General features: G+C 34.9%; 1 protein-coding gene across 5 annotated transcripts in view; it reads left to right on the top strand.

The window, feature by feature from the left end:
- WRN (WRN RecQ like helicase) overlaps positions 1 to 22,931 on the top strand; it is a 146,246-nt gene that overhangs the window by 45,990 nt on the left and 77,325 nt on the right. For 4 of the 5 annotated variants that reach the window (XM_045989643.1, XM_045989634.1, XM_045989654.1 and 1 more), the window contains exons 9-16: positions 1,939 to 2,053; positions 12,093 to 12,498; positions 14,762 to 14,842; positions 16,820 to 16,955; positions 18,273 to 18,348; positions 20,423 to 20,490; positions 20,754 to 20,862; positions 21,762 to 21,830. In XM_045989643.1, coding sequence (XP_045845599.1) covers positions 1,939 to 2,053; positions 12,093 to 12,498; positions 14,762 to 14,842; positions 16,820 to 16,955; positions 18,273 to 18,348; positions 20,423 to 20,490; positions 20,754 to 20,862; positions 21,762 to 21,830 — 1,060 coding nt within the window. The remainder of the gene's footprint in view (positions 1 to 1,938; positions 2,054 to 12,092; positions 12,499 to 14,761; positions 14,843 to 16,819; positions 16,956 to 18,272; positions 18,349 to 20,422; positions 20,491 to 20,753; positions 20,863 to 21,761; positions 21,831 to 22,931) is intronic. The other variant, XM_045989662.1, reaches the window with a different exon arrangement.

Below are 22,931 nucleotides of genomic sequence, written 5' to 3'. Positions count from 1 at the left end.
GTTGAGATTGGAGATGTAACTTTGGGAAACATCAAGATACAGATGGCAGTTAAAGAAGTGAAAGGAGATGAGATTAAAGAGGCAGTGACTGGAATAAAGAACAGAGGAAGTCCAAGTATTGATGTCAAGGGCATACCGGCATTTAGAGATCAGGGAGAGGAGGAAAGCACAGTGAAGAAGGTCCAAGAAGGGGTGGTGGTGAAAGACGGAGTGTCGAGAGGTGTCGTGTCCAGAAGCCACAGGAAGAACGTGTTTTAAGGAGGAAGGAATTATCAGCTCTTTCAAATAGCTGAGAATCTGAGGGAGATGAGGAACTAAACCTGACAATTAGACTTGACAGCATGGAGGTCACGGGATAACCTTTCCCAGAGCAGCCATGCTGTGTTGATTGGGCAAAGGCTTAGGGGAAAATGGGAGTAGAAAATTTGAGACGGCGCATGTGGACAACTCTTTCATGGAATTTTGCTATAAATAAGAGTAGTTCTGTGAGTACAGACTAATTAGCAGATTTGGTGGGGATGGGAAGATGATATAGTTTTCTTTTTCTATTAGTGTTATGAGGGGTGAAGTTGTTCCTTGAGTAAAAGGAGGAGCAAGCAGATGTTAGAGGCTTGGAGAGAAAGAAAGAGGGATGAAATATTCATCTTGATAGCAGAAAAGTGGGAAATACAGAATATTTAACAGTCTACCGAGGGTTCCTTTGAGATCTGTGTCATGAATTTAAAGCAAGCTGAGTCATCTTGGCTGTGTTTTATCTTCAGTTATAGTCAGCTCTGTGAATATAGGCCTGAAGTAGGTAAAAAAGCTGGGTTTAATTAGAGTAGGGATTTTCCTAGATAAAAAGTACCATGGAGGGAGGAAGGAGCAAAAAAGGTCAGAGTCCTACAAGGGAATGATTATTATAATATGGGCAAGAAAGGAATAAAAGACATGGTGGGGAGTGGGAGTGGGAAGAATAAGGTGTATGGAAAAAGTGCTGGGATCAGTGGATTCGATTCTGAAAGTGTGAAAGAATAGTTGTGTTGGGGCATCCTGGAAGGCAAGCCAGCATGCTGGTGTTCCGATGGCGGGTGGAATGCTTACAATTGAAGTTTGGAAGTAGTGACTTCATTGGCAATTATAAGGTCATAAGTCTAGGAATGGGTGGCTGAGGTCAGTTCAGGAAAAGATTGTTGGAAATGGAAGGATCAAAGCACTGAAAAGGCCACAATCTTGGGTGGAATTATCACAGGAGTAGTAGTGAAGGGAAAGACTGTGAACCAGGCAGTGAAATCTTCAATGAATGAAAGAATGTGATTTTGAGGTCGAAGTATGCAGCAATCAGGAATAGCAGATGGGACATGTCACATGCTTCAGTGGAGCTGGACTTTGGAGGACAAGAGAAAATGGTGATGAGCTCTAAGAAACTCTAAGCAGGAGAAGGGTTCAAGGAAGGCAGACAGGCGTGGTGTTGATGGAGAAGGATGTGCCAGACAGAATGAAGTTGAGAGTTTGGAAGATGATCGCTGATTAGAAAGGTTTGCATTTTATTTTGGTCATGATTGATGAGAAGGGAAGTGAGACTTGGCTGTTGGCTCAGGTTATGTTTATTGAACTATGTTTCATAAGTAGGAGCCCGCAGAAATCAGTTCTGATTTTGAGATAGTGTAGATGGGTTCAGATTCTCATTTCTGCCTTCTTCAGCCTAGATTGCTAACCACTGGTTGTAATGTGTATGAATGTAGATCATTTGGAATTTATTCTAAAATTCAAGTAGCAAAAATCTGAAAGGGAATAAAGTGACTGAGGTGACATGGAGGTAGAATAAAGAAGTCCTTTTGATGGAATTTGCTTAAGGAAAGAAAATGAAAATGGGAACCCTAACACTGTTTAAATAAATGACTAAATAAATCTCTCTGCTTTGTGGTTTGAAAATTAACACTGATTCTTCTTGTCCAGAGGAGGAAATGCTACCTAGTGATGTGAAGAAACAACTGACATCAATCTCTGAGAATATGATGGATCTGGCTAAGCATCTCCCTGACACTTGGAAAAAAGTGGAAGATCCCCAGAGGTTAAATATTACCTGTTTTTATCAATTCTGTTTGTTCTTTTTTTTTTTTAAATTTATTTCTTTATTTACAGCATAACAGTGTTCATTGTTTTGGCATCACACCCAGTGCTCCGTGCAGTACGTGCCCTCCCTATTACCCACCACCTGGTTCCTCAACCTCCCACCCCCCCCCCCCCCGCCCCTCTGGTTGTTTTTCAGAGTCCATAGTCTCTCTTGGTTCATCTCCCCTTCCAGTTTCCCTCAACTCCCTCTCCTCTCCATCTCCCCATGTCCTCCGTGTTATTTGTTATGCTCCACAAATAAGTGAGACCATATGATACTTGACTCTCTCTGCTTGACTTATTTCGCTCAGCATAATCTCTTCCAGTCCCGTCCATGTTGCTACAAAAGTTGGGTATTCATCCTTTCTGATGAAGGCATAATACTCCATTGTGTATATGTACCACATTTTCCTTATCCATTCATCCGTTGAAGGGCATCTTGGTTCTTTCCACAGTTTGGCCACCGTAGCCATTGCTGCAATAAACATTGGGGTACAGATGGCTCTTCTTTTCACTACATCTGTATCTTTGGGATAAATACCCAGCAGTGCAATTGCAGGGTCATAGGGAAGCTCTATTCTTAATTTCTTCAGGAATCTCCACACTGTTCTCCAAAGTGGCTGCACTAACTTGGATTCCCACCAACAGTGTAAGAGGGTTCCCCTTTCTCCACATCCTCTCCAACACACGTTGTTTCCTGTCTTGCTAATTTTGGCCATTCTAACTGGTGTCAGGTGGTATCTCAATGTTGTTTTAATTTGAATCTCCCTGATGGCTAGTGATGATGAACATTTTTTCATGTGTCTGATAGCCATTTGTATGTCTTCGTTGGAGAAGTGTCTGTTCATATCTTCTGCCCATTTTTGGATATGATTATCTGTTTTGTGTGTGTTGAGTTTGAGAAGTTCTTTATAGATCCTGGATATCAACCTTTTGTCTGTACTGTCATTTGCAAATATCTTCTCCCATTCCGTGGGTTGCCTTTTTGTTTTGTTGACTGTTTCCTTTGCTGTGCAGAAGCTTTTGATCTTGATGAAGTCCCAAAAGTTCATTTTTGCTTAATTCTGTTTGTTCTTACTTCACATTCCTATTTATAAAGAATTACTCTTTGTTAAGGTAGACTCATAGAAATTTTTTATTTAAATTCCATCTAGTTAACGTATACTATAGTATTAGTTTCAGGGGTAGAATTTAGTGATTCATCAGTTGCATATAACACTCAGTGCTCATTATATCATGTTCCCTCCTTAATGCCCATCACCAAACTACTCCATCCCCCCACTTAACATCCCCTCCAGCAACCCTCAGTTTGTTTCCTGTAGTTAAGAGTCTCTTATGGTTTGCTTCCCTCTCTGTTTTAGTCTTATTTTATTTTTCTTTCCTTTCCTTATGTTCATCTGTTTTGTTTCTTAAATTCCATAGACGGGTAAAATCACCTGGTATTTCTTTCTTTGACTGAATTATTTTGCTTAGCATAATACCCTCTAGTTCTCATTGCAAGTGGCAAGATCTCATTCATTTTTTAAAAAAGATTTTAAAAAGGTTTTATTTGAGAGAGAGAGAGAAGGAGCAGGGGGAACGACAGGCAGAGGGAGAGGGAGAAGTAGTTTTCCTGCAGAACAGGGAGCCCAACTTGGGACTTGATCCCAGGACACTAGGATCATGAGAGACGAAGACAGACCCCCTACCCCCTGAGCCACCCAGGTGCTCCACAAGATTTCATTCTTTTTGATGTCTGAGTAATATTCCTCTGTGTGTGTGTGTGTGTGTGTGTGTGTGTGTGTGTGTGTACCACATCTTTATCCATTCATACATATATACATATATGTGTGGATATATACCACATCTTTATCCATTCATACATATATACATATATGTGTGGATATATACCACATCTTTATCTACTCATAAGTCAGTGGACATCTGGGCTCTTTCCATATTTTGGTTATTGTGGACATTGGTGCTATAAACGTTGGGGTGCAGATGCCCCTTTGAATCATTATGTTTGTATCCTTACCTAGTAGTGCAACTGCTTGGTCATAGGGTACTTCTATTTTTAACTTTTTGAGGAATCTCCATATTGTTTTCAGAGTGGCTGCACCAGTTTGCACTTCTACCAGTAGTGTAAGAGGGTTCCCCTTTCTCCACAACCTTGCCAACATCTGTCATTTCCTGAGCTGTTCGTTTTAGCCATTCTGTCAGGTGTGAAGTGCTATCTCAGTATGGTTTTGATTTGTATTTCCCTGATGCCAAGTGCTGTTGAGCATCTTTTCATGTGTCTCTTGGCCATTTGTATGTCTTCTTTGGAGAAATGTCTGTTCATGTCTTCTGCCCATTTCTTGCCTGGATTTTTTTTGGATGTTGGGACTGATAAGTTCTTTATGTATTTTGGATATTAGCCCTTTGTCCGATAAGTCAGTATCTTCTCCCATTCCATAGATTGCCTTTTAGTTTTGACTGTTTCCTTTGCTGCACAAAAGCTTTTTATCCTGATGAAGTCCTAATAATTCTTATTTGCTTTTGTTTGCCTTACATTTGGAGACCTGTCTAGCAAGAAATTGCTGTGGCCAAGGTCGAAGAAGTTGTTGCCTGCATTCTCCTTTAGGATTCCTATGTCCTGTGTCCTATGATGGATTCCTATGTCACATTTAGGTTTTTCATCCATTTTGAGTTCATTTTTGTGTGTGGTATAAGAAAGTGGTCCAGTTTTATTCTTCTGCAATTTTCCCAACACCGTTTGTTGAAGAGACTGTCTTTTTTCCATTGAATGTTCTTTCCTGTTTTGTTGAAGATTAGTTGACCATACAGTTTTGGGTCCATTTCTGGGTTCTCTATTCTGTTCTGTTGATCTACATGTCTGTTTTTGTGCCTGTGTTGTACTGTCTTAATGATGACAGCTTTGTAATAGAGCTTAAAGTCCAGAATTGTGATGCCTCCAGCCTTGGTTTTCTTTTCCATCATTACTTTGGCTGTTTAGGGTCTTTTCTGGTTCCATACAAATTTTAGAATTGTTTGTTCCAGCTCTGAAAAATGTTGTTGGTCTTTTGCTAGGGATTGCATTAAATATGTAGATTGTTTTGGGTGGTGTAGACATTTTAACAATATTTGTTCTTTTAATCCATGAGCTGGAACGTTTTTCCATTTCTTTTTGTCTTCCTCAGTTTCTTTCGCAAGCATTGTATAGTTTTCAGAGTACAGATCTTTTAGCTCTTTGGTTAGGCTTGTTTCTAGGTATCCAATGGTTTTTGGTGCAATTGTAAGTGGGATTGATTCCTTGCTTTCTCTTTCTTCTGCCTCATTGTTAGTGTATAGAAATGCAATTGAGTTCTGCAGATTGATTTTATATCCTGTGACTTTGCTCAATTCCTTTATCAGTTCTAGCAATTTTTGGGTGGAGTCTTTAGAGTTTTCTACATAGGGTATCATTTTGTCTGCAAAGAGTGAAAGTTTGACTTCTTTGCTGATTTGGATACCTTTTATTTCTTTTTGTTGTCTGATTGCTGAGGCTGGGACTTGCAGTACTATGTTAAATAACAGTAGTGAGAGTAGACATCCCTGTCATGTGCCTGACCTTAGCGGAAAAGCTCTGTTTTCCCCTCATTGTGGTTGATACATGCTGTGGGTTTTCTATATATGACTTTCATGATATTGAGTTATGTTCCCTCTATCCCTACATAGAGGAGGTTTTTTAAATCAAGAAAGGATGTTGTATTTTGTCAAGTGCTTTTTCTGCATCTGTTGAGAGAATCATATAGTTCTTCTTTCTTTCATCAATGTGGTGTATTACATCAATTGATTTGCAGATGTTCAACCACCCTTGCAGCCCAGGAGTAAATCCCGCTTGATCGTGGTGAATAATCCTGTTAATGTACTGTTGGACCTATTGGCTAATATCTTGGTGAGAATTTTTGCATCTGTGTTCATCATGGATAATGGCTGCAAATCTCCTTTCTAGTGGGGACTTTGTCTGGTTTTGGGGTCATGGTAGTACTGGCCTTATGGAATAAGTTTGGAAATTTTTGTCCATTTCTTTTTTTTTGAAACAGTTTCAGAGAATAGGTATCAATTCTTCTTTAAATGTTTGGTAGGACTCCTTTGGGAAGACATTTGGCCCTGGACTCTTGTTTGTTCAGAGATTTTTGATTACTGATTTAATTTTCTTTCTGGTTATAGGTTTATTCAGGTTTTCTATTTCTTCTGTGTCAGTCTTAGTAGTTTATAAGTTTCTAGGAATTTATCCATATCTTCCAGATTGTCTAATTTGTTGGCATATAATTGCTCATAATATTCCCTTATAATTATTTGTATTTCTTTGGTGTTGGTTGTAAGCTCTCCTCCTTCATTCATAATTTTAATTTGGGTCCATTCTCTTTTATTTTTGATAAGTCTGGCTAGGGGTTTATCAATCTTATTAATTCTTTTAAAGAACCAGTTCCTAGTTTTGTTCATGTGGTCTAACATGTTTTTGATTTCTCTATCATTGATTTCTGCTCTGATCTTTATTATTTCTGTTCTCCTCCTAGATTTAGGCTTTAGGTGTAAGGTTAGGTTGTGTATTTGAGACTTTGTTTCTTGAAAAAGGTCTATATTGCTATATTTTTCCCTCTTAGGGCTGCCTTTGCTGCATTCTAAAGGTTTTGAACTGTCGTGTTTTCATTTTCATTTGCTTCCATGTATTTTTTTTTAAATATTTTATTTATTTGACAGAGAGAAATCACAACTAGGCAGAGAGGCAGGCAGAGTGCCCGATGTGGGGCTCGATCCCAGGACCCTTGGGATCATGACCTGAGCCTAAGGCAGAGACTTTAACCCACTGAGCCACCCAGGTGCCCCTGCTTCCATGTATTTTTAAAATTCTTTAATTTGTTGGTTGACCCATTCATTCTTTAGTAGGATGCTCATTAGCCTCCATGTATTTGTGGTCCTTCCAAATTTCTTTTTGTAGCTGACTTCAAGTTTCATAGCTTGTGGTCTAAAAATATACGTGATATGATCTCAGTGTTTTTGTACTGGTTGAGACCTGATTTGTGACCCAGGATGTGATCTCTTCTGGAGAATGTTCAATGTACACTGGAAAAGAATGTGTGTTCTGGTGCTTTAGGATGAAATGCACTATATATATCTGTTAAGTCCATCTCGTCCAGTGTGTCATTCAAAACTCTTGTTTCCTTGTTGATCTTTTGCTTTGATGATTTGTCCTTTGCTGTGAGTAGATTATTAATGTTCCCTACTATTATTGTATAATTATCAATGAGCTTCTTTAATTTTGTTAATTGTTTTATATAATTGGATGCTCCCAAGTTAGGGGCATAAATATTTACAATTATTAGATCTTCTTGTTGAATCGGTCCCTTTATTATGATATAGTGCCTTTCTTCATCTCTTATTACAGTCTTTAGTTCAAAATCTAGTTTTTCTGATATAAGAATGACCTTCCAGCTTTCTTTTGATTTCCATTAGCATGATAAATGTTTCTCCACCCCCTTAATTCCTTTTTTTCCCGTACCCCCTCATTTTCAATCTAGTGGTGTTTTGGGGTCTAAAATGAGTCTCTTGTAGGCAGAATATTGGTGGAACTTATTTTTTTATCCATTCTGATACCCTGTATCTTTTGATAGGAGCATTTAGTCCATTTACATTCAGAATAATTATTGAAAGATATAAATTTATTTAATTAATTTTTTTAAAAGAAGATTTTATTTATTTATTTGATAGAGACATAGAGCACAAGTAGGCAGAGTAGGAGGCAGAGGGAGAGGGAGAAGCAGGCTCTCCGCTTAGCAGGGACCCCGGGGTGGGGCTTTATCCCAGGACCCTAGGATTATGACCTGAACTGATGGCAGCTGCTTAACTGACTGAGCCACCCAGGTACCTCAAAAAATATAAATTTAGTGCCATTGTATTACCTGTAAAGTTGCTGTTCTATATATTGTCTCCGTACCTTTTGGTCTTTGTTACTTTTGGACTCTCTCTCTGCTCAAAGGATCCCCTTTAATTTTTCTTGCAGGGCTGGTTTAGTGTTCACAAATTCCTTTAGTTTTTGTTTGTCCTGGAAACTCTTTATTTCTCTTTCTATTCTGAATGACAGCCTTGCTGGATGAAGTATTCTTGGCTGCATATTCTTCCCATTTAGCACATAGAATATGTTATGCCAGTCCTTTCTGGCCTGCCAGGTCTGTGTGGACAAGTCTGCTGTCAGCCTCATGTGGGTTGACAGATAGAAATTTGCTTCAACACATGCCCACAGCCTGATCTATAAATTTGAGAAATATCTTTCCAGTGTGTTAAATTGCCCATCAAGAAGTTTAAGGCTTTTCTATCTGCTTTGTAGGATGTTTCATGAAACAAGGCAAAATAAAATTCAGATGTCCACAGAAAGGAAATTACTTAAGATTTAAAGTTGTCTTTTTCTTTTGTTTACAGGCATCTCTCATTTAATTATATTCATAGTTTGGTCACCTAAAATGTATACATAAAAATAATTTTTATATTGAATAGCTTCTTTTTTCATGTTTTTATCTGATTATTAAATAGGAATTTTATGTAATCACTAGGCTGTTAGAACAAGGGGAATTCCAATTTTAAATGCCATTTTATATCTAAAGCCCTACATAATTTGAGATATTTGGATTAATAGACATTGGATTATAAGTGCCTTGTAGCTAACTCTTTCTGGAACCATTTCCCTAGCCTTAATTGCTGAATGACTTTTTCCAGTACCAGGAATGCTCTTGAACAGTGAATGATTACAATGTAGTTATATATTGAGGCAAAAATACTTTGTAGAATGTCAAGTGGTTAGGTGAAATAGAATTCTGATTCTGACAAAATGCAATGTTAGTGTATTTTTTTGGATGAGATTTGTGATAAATTTTGATTCTGATATTTCAAAATATGATACAGAGATTTAGCTCTTTTTCAAAGTCCCTTTTCCTCCTAGCAATTTGTTGTAGTAGTTTTAATGTAACTGAGAATTTCTGAAAGACATAACTGTCAAATGGGGATAGGTAACAATTAAGCCATTTTGTATTCAAGTTCACATTTTTTCCTCTATGAAAGAAAAATAATCACTGTTTACATGATGTTTCCATGTACTTCAGAATTTGTTCTAGCACTTAAACTATCTATTGAATGTAAATTATATCTGCTTAATGCTTTGCTTTGTAATTACAAAGCTAAAATAGGTTTTTTTAAAACTTGAGAATGGGAAATACTGGATTCATTTTAGTAAAGAAAGATCTTGTTAAGTTTGTGTCAATTAAGAACTAGTTAAATTTCTTATTTCAGGTTCTTTGTAAGAAGTCTACAGTAATGCCTAACTTACCAAATTACACCTCAGAACCAGAGAGGGACAAAAAAGACCTCTGCATGCTAAAATACATGTCATAATCATGAATTCAATCTTATATTTAACTATATTTCCAGTGGAGTGCATGAAGGCACATTCAGAGCTTATTTTCTTCCCATTTATAGATACAGTTTGACAAGCATTGCTATCCAGTTAAAATGAAAGCAAGGCATTGATAAGGAATGTTATGCACATGACCATAGCTGGAAGTTACAGCTGGCAATCTGAAGGAGTAGACAAAAGTATAAAAATTACAACTGAGAACTTTAAAATAAAGTAGTTTGAGTTTTGTTACAGAAGGGAACAGCTTTATGCTTCAGTGGCCCTGGAAGCTATTGGATTGTACAGTACTACTTACTCACTGATTTACATTCATTACACATCTGTTGTATTGCTGTCATGTACTTAACGTTCTGTTGCATGTTGAGGCTTTCTGTAGGCTACTAATATGCATAATAACAATCCTAGGAAAGAAGGAAATGTATATTATTTCTTACCGAAGACATCGTTTGATATTTGTTGGAGTAAATAGTTATCTTGTATGGGACATGCCATTCTCTGATGTTAGCACAGACTAAATAAGCCCTTAGAGTCTTTATCAATCTGTATGTCACTGTCGCTGTGTTTATGTATTGCAACATTCCCATGCATTTAATGATTAAATAGTGTCACATACCTATTCCTACTAAAGTATTTATGTACAGTTCTTATATTTAAATAACTGTGTATAATACTGACTATTCTTTATAAGATTTGAAAATTTTAGAATGTTAGAATTAGTGAGTTTTTAGATTTTGAATTTAATTTTGATTTTGATTTTACTTATATTGATGTAGACTTGTCACTTTAAGCTTGAGCCCAACTTTGGTGCTATTTTTAGCATGGAAAAAATCATGAAACAACTCAACATTTCTGATAGTCTATTCCCATAAATGATCAAATTTTTATTTGAATCATCAATATAAAACTTTAAAAGTCATACTGGATTTTATTAAGTATTGTTTTCAATACAGAAGAATTAGAAAAGCTAATCAAAGGTGTTAATTAAAGAGGAAAAATGTCTCTTTTCTTATATTCCCTCTTCTCCCTCAAACTTATACTTTTATGAAGTAATTACAAATTGCTTTAATAAACACTATAACCAGCAGATAGTATGCCTTATTTTATACCCTAGCAGTGGTTTTCCTTTGCAGTTAACCAGGTTTGTTATAAATAGCTGTTTAAAGTCACTCAGTTAGGGATGCCTGGGTAGCTCAGTCAGATGAGCATCTGCTTTTGGCTCAGGTCATGATTTCAGGGTCCTGGGATCCAGCCCTGCATCAGGCTCCTTACTCAGCAGGGAGTCTGCTTCTCCTGTTCCTTTGTCCTCCTCCCTGCTCCTGCTTGTCTCTCTTGCTCATGCTCTCTCTCTCAAATAAATAAATCTTAAAAAAAATAAAGTCACTTAGTTAAAATGTTATATTAGCAACTATATCTAAGGAGTTAAGAAATTCATATTTATCGATATACAGCTTTTCCATATTTTCTTACCTTTTACAGTTTTGCACTGATGGGAAGTTTTTTGTTCGTTTTATTTTCTGTTCCAAAGAATATGTGTCGGGTTTTGTGATTATTGAACATGCACAACAGCATCATTTTCGAATTATAACATAAACACCCTTATATGTTACAGTTGGAACTAGTAATTGATCGGCAAATTGAGTCATTTAGTTAAACCATGGGATCAGAAAAATTTCCTTCTAACTTAATATATTAGTGTTTATTTGTTTCCCAATGTTTTGATATTCATCATGGTTTCTTCACTAAATATAGGACTACTCTTTGGAATTCTGCAGAGTGGTTCTTGTTTAAAGCACACTCATTATGTATCATCTGCAATTTCTAGTTTTAGTTTCTTTAAAATGGAGTGAAAACAAGATACTTGAACGAATCTGATGGCATAGTCTTAGGAGTGTTTAAGATATTTTCTCCTTTTATAGTTGTTTTGACTATAGTTAATCGACAGAACTTTTTTTTAAAAAAGGAAATTGCTGGGGCACCTGGGTGGCTCAGTGGGTTAAGCCTCTGCCTTCGGCTTGGGTCATGATCTCAGGGTCCTGGGATCAAGCCCCACATTGGGTTCTCTGCTCAGCGGGGAGCCTGCTTTCCCCTCTCTCTCTGCCTGCCTCTCTGTCTACTTGTGATCTCTCTCTCTCTCTGTCAAATAAATAAATAAAATAAAATAAAATAAAATTTAAAAAAGGAAATTGCTGTGTCTTTTAACATGTTCAATGTAAATTTTTTTTTTGGTGGTCATGTATCATTGATTTGACGTATTTAATTAAATTAATTACCATAAAAAGTATATCTGGTATAAAGAATTAGTTTGAGACCAAACACTACTGACACTTAGGAAGCATACAAGTCAACAAGCTTATAATAATATATGCTTAGTAAGTGTACAAGTTGAATGCAGAAGTACCTTGCTGTACTAGGGAGTAGCCAACAGCTGTAAGCATATTTTGGTTATTAGGGAATGAAGAATAACTGTAATCCAGTGTGTCCTTTAAATGAAGGTCAATTTAGAAAGCTTGTGCTTATGAAAAAGCATTACAACTGTGCTGGTAGTTACTGAAGTTAAAGTTGAATTACCCTTTCTTAATTTTTTTAGGATTTCTATATTATTACGTGATATTTCAGAAGATCTGTATTCATTGAGGAAGATGATACTTGGTTCTGCTGAGACCGTTCAGTTATTACCATTGGAAGATCCAACTGCTGACAGAATACAACAGAAACAAATTAGAAAACAGAAAATTTTTACTGAAGTTGAAGATGAGCTATGGGACACAACACTTGATAATTTAATTATACATGATGAAGGAAATCTACTTCAAAATGAAGTGAAACAAGAAGAAGATGGGCTTGAAGCTGGATTAGAAGAAGGCAATAAGTTGAAAGAGAACACAGAAAGAATTTGTTTGATGTCGTTAGATATTACAGAACGTGACCTCCAAATTTTGGAACAGCAGGCTCAGGAAAAATTTCATAATGATGCGACTTGCAAATCTCCTGAGGTACTAAAAAAATAGAACACAATTTTTATTCATTAGTAGGGGTTGGCTGATTGTTTTCTGTGAAAGCAGATAGTAAACATTTAGACTATGCAGATCAATTACACGTTTTCTGGTGTTACTGTTCAATTCTGTCTAAAAATTTAGTGTGAAAGCAACTATAGACAAGTGCAAACAAATGAGCTTGTTTGTATTTTGATGAAACTTTATTAACAAAAACAAAAGGTGGGCTGAATTTCGCTTGTGAGTTATAGTTTGCTGCTTTTGACTTAGTGTAATAAGGACAACTTAATGGTCTTGTAATGGAAGGATTTAAAATGCCAATACACATTTGTTGTATTTTAGTATTTCTCCTTATTTTTATGTAATAGATACCTTGGCTTTTTTGGATTTCCCATATTCCTACTAGTGTTAACTCTTCCAAACTTAATTTTTGGGAGTAGTTATATTTCCCTATACAAGATTTTCTTTGCTTACTATTGTGAGAGGGTTTCTAATAAACCAGTGTTTTTACCCGACACTAACTGTTACTGTTATCTGGAGAGTCAGTGACCTACGTTTTTTTCTTAATAGATTATTGTGAAACATTTTATATTATCTGTCAACTTCATGTTTAGATTTCTAATATGTTCTGAGTAGTTTAATTTGTGAGATTGTTTTTCTCCTGGCTAAGTTAAGGATATTTTTTGAAATACTGAAGTTGTATTAGAGAAGAAATCTATATTTTTTTTTATTGTAGAGACATATCATAAAATGAGACATCATATAGATGTATTTTTTTTTTATCTCATTTGTTTTTCGTTAGTTTAGGAAATTACCTATGATGCCCATATTTGGTAGAATTTTATACATTTTATTTTGTAGTAACTAAGTTTATAGTTTTTAAAATTAAATTTGAAAGTCATTTAATAGGGCTATTTCCCTCTTCAGTTTTCTAATGTCAGTCAGAAGTCTCAGTAGTTGAGAAATTCTGTTTGGTAACTATGTTAGAAATCATGTCTACCAATATGTAAATGCATTTTTTAAAAAAATGACTTTCAGACTATTCTCATACCAACCAGTTGTAAAACAGATTCCCCTTTTAGGAAATATCATTTGCTAATGTCTGCATCACCCTTTAGCTTTTTGAAAATTTCTTACTAGGTATATATTTTAAGACAGTATTTTTCATATCATAATGTAGAATTATGATCAGGATTTCATGATCTTTCATCTTTTATCCCAATTATTGCCATTTTTATTGTGTGATATTTAGCAGCTTTTTTTCTTTACTTATTAAAGATCCTATTTTAAAAGTAAAAGAATTTTTTTCTCTTTTTATAAAGCTTATTTTAACATCCTTTTTTAAGGGGCACCTGGGTTGCTGAGTCAGTTAAGTGTCTGACTCTTGATTTCGGCTCAGGTCATGATCTCAGTGTTGTGAGATCATGCCCCTCACTGGGGCATGGAGCCTGCTTAAGATTCTTTCTCCCTCTGCCCTTCCCCGCACCTCAAATAAATAAATAAATAAATAAAAATAAAATCCTTTTTTAAGACTAGTTTTTGCAGATTAATTATGACTATGCTTCCTTTTCCTACTTTCAATTTAAATATTAGACTTTTGGGATCCTTCTACATTTCTTTTATTCAGGGTCCCATGCTGTTGGGACTTGCTTCCTGGGGATTCCCAAATTATTATAAAGTTTTCTCATATCCAAACATAGACAACAGCTGTATAAATAACTTATCTGACACTATTTTTCAAGTATTTGTAGAAGCCGTTTGTAAAATAATGATTTATTTAAAGGTATTGTTACAGTCATAGGAGCTTTTTGTGATCTTTTTAAAATTAGTAGATATAAAAGAACCAACTGTCTTACAATAGAATAGAAATTTTCAACACAGTAAAGAGGTTCTTGTACTCAAGTTGGGACACACAGTTTGATATTGTTTAACTATTGTTGAACTTGTCACTTGTACTCTCTCTTAGATTGTGGGCTTTATATCAAGTCTGTCTCTCTTGTCTATCTTTCCAATTATATTTCTTTCTTTCTCTTTTTCTTTGATTCTTTGTTTCTGTTTATTCTCCTTCTTTTTCTGCTTCCTTACTACCCTTTCTTCCTATCTGTGCCTCATATAACCACGTAAATAGGTATTATAAATTTATCTATTAGGCAAGAAGAGGAAGTTGTCTACAGATATCTAGTGTATAGGAACTTTATTTTGTAGAAAACAGGGTATGGGTTCAATTATATTGGAAAATTAATGTTCAAAATATTTTTTAAAGCATTTATCTTCTAAGGATAAAGAAGAGGATCTATCTTATGTAATTGAAAGTGATGAAGATTTAGAAATGGAGATGATTAAGGTATGTTGGAAATTATGGAAATTTACTTCCAGTTCTTTCAAAAAGGACAATTATGTAAAATATTACCTAGTTCTAAATGTCCCCCTACAATGAGATTACTATCATTTAATATATCATATAACCATTAGATTTTATTTTCCGTTTCATATTTGTTTACATCTTTATATGGCCTATGAATAATGTTTTAGTAGTAGTATACTAATTCTTACATATTATAAAACGTATTCTTGTCAGGTTAGTTCTTTTAATCTTTTACTGGAATGTTGGTAGTGATTTTGCCCTCCTCTGTTGAAATAAGTTTCTTTCTCTTCCCATCCATGTGTATCCCCTTATATTTGGGAGTTCTGCTGGTATACATTCAATATTTTTCTTTACTTCTTTTGGCTTTAGTTACTATAGATATATTATATATCATTTTCTAATGTTTTAAATTATTTCATTTTCCACTAATTTATTATCAAAGTTGAAAATATTATTTTATAATTATAAATTTTCTACCACTACACCCAACCTCCAATTTCTTTGTCAGGAATGAACCAGGAATGAACCAGGGATGGACAATAAGAAAATCTTAAATATCAGATTAATTGAAAATCAAGAAAAATACAGAAGTTCATCGTTATTCATGCTTTTTATTCCTCATCTTTAGATTGATGTGAAATTTTTGTTCTTTTTTTAATGAAATGAAATTAGGTTCCTTATTCTTTGTTATGAACTGGAGTAGTAGGTAGTGATTAGGAATCATAGTCCGAATATGATTAGGAATATAGTGATTAGGAGTCACTAAGTAGGATTAGGAATATGAGCCTGAATTCAGATATGGGTTTAAATCCCAGCTTCTCCAGTTATTTGCTCTGTGACTTTGGGCAAGTTTCTTAGTCTTTTCGATACTCAGTTAATAGCTGTTATTATTTAAGGTGTTATTTGTGAAGAGCTTGTTCAGAGCCTGGCATTTCTTAAGTGTTTAATAAATATTAGCTAATAGTAATAATAGGACGTAAATGCTAAATCATATTCCATGACTGATTAGCCATTTCTCCGAGGAGTGCTGTTCAAGTAGCACATGTACAGGACACTTGCAGACTTCCACAAACTTAAATTGTATATTGAACCTCTTAGAAGGCAATCTGGATGCCCATATGAGAGAACTTTATTTTCAAAATGCTTTTCTAAGTATATTTGTTGACTTGAATAAAAAATCAGAAACAGAATCACTCTTTTTCTTTTCCAGGCCCGAAATGAATACACTTTTTAGAAAACCATGAAAGTCAAGTTTATTAAATGGAAGGTTTAATAAAAAGAGAAAATGAGAACTGTGGTTTAATAATCTTTCTGTCTCTTTTCAGTAAAAAACTGTGCAGATGAAACAATTTTGAAATATCCTAATGTTCTTTAAACAGATAATCTTCATTTAGGGGAGAAAATCCAATATTGTCAAGCCAAAATAAAGAGCAACCGTATTCACATTTGTAATATTCCATTCTTAAAATTTGCATCTTTTATTGTTTTCATAATTCACGTAAACGTATTCACATAATTCACAGAAGCACATTTATTGTTTGCTTACTGTTTAAATCTTATGCTGACACATGATAGGAGAAACTCATTACAAAAATAGCAGTAAAATTCACATTTACCTCTTGGCAATTGAAAACACTAAAGTATGATAAAGGAAAAAAAGTTCTAAATTCAAATTTTATTCAAAATTTTGATAACTTTCCCCACAGGCAGTTCATGATATGCTATTAACGAACTCTGTTTATGCTGGAAGTATTCCATCTTTGGCCTCATGCCTTAGAAACCATTCTTGAACACGTATTTAAACTAGAGCACACATGTTCTTTTGTGCTATTGGTTGCACATCTGCCAGCTTTGAACAAAATTGTAGGTTCTGCTAATAATACTTCTTTTGTGTTGGGTGAAAAAGATATGACACTGTCAATGGTTTTGCTTTTAAGATTGCTTTTAAACTTTCAGTCTTTAGAAAACCTGAATACTGGCATGGCAGATCCAGTTCATTCAAAATGCAGAGACATGGAAAGAAATCCGGATGTTCCTTTTGAAGACGACGAAGATGAGATTGAAGCTATTGAAGAAGAAGAGGAGGATATAGGTAAGTGCTGTAACATGTTTGAAACGACTCACCTCTCATACCTACTGCTGGCTCTAATTTAGGATCCAGTTTTTAAACATTTTGGAGGCAAGGATTTTGTGGCGTGTAATTAATGAGGTCCTAAAAACTTGTCATTAACTCCTTTGGTGTTTGGTCTTTATAAAGCAACGATCTTACCATTTATGAAAGTAGAGGGATAGAAGCATTGTGTTTGGTGCATTTGGTGACGTAAAACTTTTCATCCTGAATTTTGTGTTTTGTCAAAATAATAGAAAATCATTATTAAGAATCATTAATTACTTAAAGTAAACATTATTGTTAAAGGCATAGATACATGGTGTTTGTTCTTTAGGATCTTACTCCTTCAAACAAGTGGCACAATGTCAGGCAGCAAAATGGACTGATTTTCATACTGTGTGTGCCAACTATAGTTAGGAATCCATGAAATGAACCTCTTATTATTTAAGTGTAAGTGTAAGTATTTGTTATGGCAAACCACGGGGTCTTCTCATAAAGTAGAACGCTCCTCAAGAGCTATATTCGTCAATGTTACAGTGCGGGAAAATTAAAATACATACTGTAGATGGAAAGTACATGAAAATGTTAAAGAAAACGTTACTCTCTTTGTTTTCTTGTATTAAATGAAGGCATAACATCTCCAAATCAATTTAGTTCTATATTTAGAATTGTTAAAAGCTGAGAAATCTAATAATGAATTTTCATTTGTTTATAGATGAGTAGTCTTGATTCTTTGCTTTGCTCTGCGTTGGCCACTCATGAACTGTTCAACCTGCGTAGAAAATAAAAATTAGTTGAATAAAATCAACGTAACTCCATTGTGCTATGCCTTTAGAATTGTGGTCAAGGATTTGGTGGACAGCTAACTAAAATGAAGATTTAATTTTATCTGTGGATTTCTTTGTGGTAGTAATGTAATTTTTGATTACTATTAATTTAAAGTTGGTTGTATTGTGAAATTCACATTGTTATGTCGCTTGCCATGGTTGGGTTTAAATGTTAGGTTTTAGCGCTATAGCAAACTAGCAAATTCCAAGACATTATTCTCTTACAGTGTTGACATAGTGTGAACCATTTTGTAGTAGAAGCACAAAGTTCTAATCGTTAGTATTAGGTAATAATCAAAGTAATCAAAATCATGACTGGTATCCAGAGGACTGAATTAGTTGGATTTAAAAGGCAGGTAACAGTGATGTCTGGTACTTATCACTGTATTCTTTAAAAGAAGTCGATGAAATAAAACTTTCATTCCCTATCACTTGTATTGTAACATAAATGACTATTTTATTTTATTTTAAGACCATTCATTACCAGGACCTAGTGCAAGCCAAATTAATTTCCTCAAGATCTATTTTGGCCATTCCAGTTTTAAGCCGTGAGTATAATCTCAGTTAATTAAATTGCATATTTATAATTTTCTTCACAAAGGAAAAATGGCAAATAATCCATCTGTTTAATAGTAATAGCAAAGCTTCACTGTAGTTTATACATTCTATACTGCATTTCCTGTAAGTGACTAAAATAACTGCAGTTATTTTTAAAATAATATTTATTTAAAATTTGTATCTACAAATTGTATTTATGAGAGGAAAGTGATTTTCTTTACCATAGACAGTTCTGTGTAGATACTAGTTTAAACACATTAGTAAATTAATCTTAATTTAATGTTGACTTGTCTTTCATTAAGTAAGTATCTGTGTTGTCTATTTCATACAACTTACTGTCCAAAGCATGCTGATATAATAGAAATTCATGAGATAACAGTTTGAAGAATAGTGATAATCTTACCAGTTTTAATATATTCAAATGTATTTATGTCTAAAGGGGCACATTTATAAGTATTAAAATAAGGTGAATAAAAATGAGGTGAGGAACAAGTAATTTTGAATAAAACTAATAAGAATGTAAAAACCTAGATTGCATTTTCCTATTCTGCAAATTTAAAATTTAACCCATGGAAACATTTCTTTCTTCTTCTTTGATCTTAAATTTTTTTTTAATTAAACTGTGTCCTACATACAGAAAAGTGCACATAAATGTACAGATCAATGAATTTTTACAAGCACCCAATGTAACCAGGACTCACATAAGGAAAAAATAGGTCATTTTCAGCACATCGGAAGATCACCTTTCCTATTGATTTTTCCCTAGACATTTTACTAAAAAAATTTTCAAAGATACAGGAAAGCTGAAAGAATTTTTTTTTTTTACTATGAATACCTGTATATTCAACATTTTAGTATACTTGCTTTATCATAATATCCATCTATCACCTCTCTATCTGTTCCTAAATCTACCTAATTTAAAAAACGCATCTCAGGGTAGACTGGACATCATTATTTATCTCCCTAAGTACTTCAGGGTATAAATCATTAACTATAGTTAAATATTTTTGGTTTATTCTTGTGGTGTAAAATTTATAGGCAAGAAAATGGTCAAACCTTAAATGTGCACTTGCACATATTAAAGGACATGCATGCACCCATGTAGCCTAACCCTTTAGTCAAATATGGAACATTATAGTAACTCCAGAAGGTTCCCTCATGTCCCTTCTCAGGTAATCCTGGCCTCTGGAGCATTTCTTTAATTAATTAATTAATTAATTAGAGAAAGCATGTGCACACGCATGTGAGAGAGAGAGAGAGAGGGTGTGTTGTACTTTCTTGCGCATGCAAGTACAGGGAGGGGCAGAGGGAGAGGGAGAGAGAGACTGTTAAACAGGTTCCATGCCCAGCATAGAGCCCAATATGGGGCTCCACTTCACAACCCTGAGATCATGACCTGAGTCAAAGTCAAGAGTTAGATGCTTAACTGACTGAGCCACCCAGTCAGTTAAAGAGCCACCCTCTTTTATTTCAATCAGTAAATTTATGTCTATATATTGAAGCTCAAAAATGTAAAAGAAATTCTATTAGAAGGGTGCCTGGGTGGGTCATTCTGTTAAGCTCATGACTCTTGGTTTTGGCTCCAGTTGTGATTTCCTCAGGTGGTGAGCTCGAGCCCCTTGATGGCTTGTGCTCAGCATGGAGTGTGCTTGAGATTCTCTTCCTCTCTCTCTACTTGCACATGTGCATGCTCTCTCTAAAATAAAACAAATAAATACAATCTAAAATAAAATAAATAGGGGCACCTGGGTGGCTCAGTGGGTTGAGGCCTCTGCCTTCAGCTTGGGTCGTGGCCCCAGGGTCCTGGGATCGAGCCCCGCGTCGGGCTCTCTGCTCGGCGGGAAGCCTGCTTCCCCTTTTCTCTCTGCCTGTGTCTCTGCCTACTTATGATCTCTGCCTGTCAAATAAATAAAAAATCTTTTAAAAAATAAAATAAAATAAATACATGCAGTCTTTAAGAAAAAGAATTCTGTTAGAGGTAGTGAAAAAATTAAATGTTTTTCCACTTGTCCTTGGGTTTCTTGTTAGTAAAACAAAATAGCCTTTTTGCTTCTTACCCTCCAGGGTTCAGTGGAAGGTGATTCGTTCTGTTTTGGAAGAAAGGAGAGATAATGTTGTTGTGATGGCAACTGGTAAGTTGTACATAAGCAATAACTTAGTCCTCTAAAATATAAAACTTAAAGGTTTTTAAATGTGTGATCTTTTATTACACTCTCAAAGTATAAATACAAATGCAAATGGTATAAAATACAGAAGAGAGTGATCTGAGATTAGATGCTCAAATTTATGCAGAAATTAGCTCTTAGGAGGATAGCATGTTAGTAGGGACCGTTCATCTCACCCAAGTACATTGTAAGAAGAAATCAAAGTACCAAGGCTTTATTTTTATTTCCAGGATATGGGAAGAGTTTGTGCTTCCAGTACCCCGCTGTGTATTCAGGCAGGATTGGCCTTGTCATCTCTCCTCTTATTTCTTTGATGGAAGACCAAGTCCTCCAGCTTAAGTAAGTAATGTTTTCTTCCTCCCTCCCTCCGTTCCTTCCTTCCATTTTTATGTCATTGCTCACCCAATGTGGGGCTTGAACTTACAACCCCAAGATGAAGAATTGCAGGCTCTATCCACTCAGGCAGGCAGATATCCTAGTAATGTTTTCATTGCTACATTATCACCCTTTTGTGACGTATCATGTATGTTTAAAATCTAGTTCCCAGTAACACATTTCTGTGAATGTTGCTCTGTCTTTTTTAGTGATAAATGACTCTTTGGTGGAAGAATGTATCCTCTTTCTTGAGTTCTTTATAATCCAAGGCTACCAGATGGTCTCAATAAAAATTTTTGTAACAGCAAAACTCTAAGCCAGTTTACATCCATATCTCAAAATTCTTTTCTCTTTTGGTTACCCTTGCTCTTTAGCTTGATATGAAGTATATACATGGAAGTATAATTTTTAGTTACAGAAAAATTTTAAACCTCTAACGTGAGCTTGCAATTTTTCTGAAAAACCTGCCCTAACAACCTGCTTTTTTTAATCCTTTTTTAAAAAGATTTCACTTATTTATTTGACAGAGAGAGAGAGAGAGCATGAGCAGGAGGAGGAGCAGAGGGAGAGGGAGAAGCAGGCTCCCCACTGAGCAGGAAGCCTGAAGTGGGGCTCGATCCCAGGAACCTGGGATCATGACCTGAGCCAAAGGCAGACGCTAACCAAGTGAGCCACCCAGGTGCCCCAACAACCTGTTTTCTAATACTGCCTTTGGAGGAATTTGTTTATCAAATTAGTGAGTTACAAAAAGAGTGAGGATTACAAAGAAGAGGACTGTTCATTGTATTTCCTTAGTCCTTAAGCATGAAGTTGATCTATGTAGTATGTACATGGCTCCAGAGTACTTGTTTTTCTTCTTATAGAATGTCCAACATTCCAGCTTGTTTTCTGGGATCAGCACAGTCAAAAAATGTTCTAGAAGATATTAAATCGTGAGTAATTTATATGGTTTCTGATATATGTGAGAATTTTATACTACATTATATATAAAAATATATAATTTATATAAAAATTTTTATTTAATTTGTGGGCAAAATGTTCATGATTTAAAAATGTACTTTGTTTTTATAGTACATTTATAGAATTGTTCAATTTAAAAATCTGTCAGACTTCAATCTATTATTTTTAGTTCTTGGACTGTGAAGTTAGCACTGTTGTCATATTGTTTTAAAATTTTGGTTTTGAACAAGAATTAGGAAAGTTCGTATCTCCTTTTACAAAGGAGCAAATTGAGGCCCAGAGAAAATAATTTGCTTAAAGTCATTCGATGAGTTAATGGCTGAGCAGGGACTGGATTCTAGATCTCTTGCCCCACCAGTCCTAAATGGCTTAATTCCTAATAAGAATAAAATTTCAAACACATGCAAAAATTTGTGTGTATTTATATAGATTAACTGTATGTATTTTATTAATAAACATGCATACATACATGTATTTATTGTTTTGATAAATGCATACAAATATATCACCCACACCCCTATCAAGGTATAGAGTATTACTGTCACTCCAGAAAGCTTCTACATGTTCCTTCCCAGTCTGTCCTTCTTTCTCCATTTTAAGGCAGACTGCTATCTTTTTTTTCTACCATACTTTTGTCTGTTTTAGAACTTCATGTAAATGGATTCATACAATATGAACTTTTCTGTAAGACTTCTTTCATTTAGCAAAAGGTTTTGAGAATACTTCATGTTGTATGTGTCCGTGGTTTTTTTAAAAATATATCAGAGTGCTGTCGTTGTATGAAAATACCATAGTTTGTTTTTTTATTTCCATATCAGTAGATGCCTAAGCTGTTTGTAGTTTAGGGCTATTACTGATAAAGCTGCTATGAACATTCCTATAAGTTTTTTTGAATGTATGTTTTCTTTCTCTTTAAACACCTTTATTGAGGTATAATTGACATACAATAATTTTTACATACTTAATATATCTAATTTGGTGAGTTTGGCATATAAATACCCACAAAACCATCACCATAGTCCAGATGATGAACATATATCTGGCATCCTCAAAGTATACTCATACCTTTTGTA

The sequence above is a fragment of the Meles meles genome, chromosome 2, assembly GCF_922984935.1.
Source record: "Meles meles chromosome 2, mMelMel3.1 paternal haplotype, whole genome shotgun sequence".
In the NCBI taxonomy this organism is placed as follows: Eukaryota; Metazoa; Chordata; class Mammalia; order Carnivora; family Mustelidae; genus Meles; species Meles meles.
The sequence above is the reverse complement of the archived record's forward strand: the minus strand, read 5'-3'. Positions and strand labels throughout refer to the sequence as shown.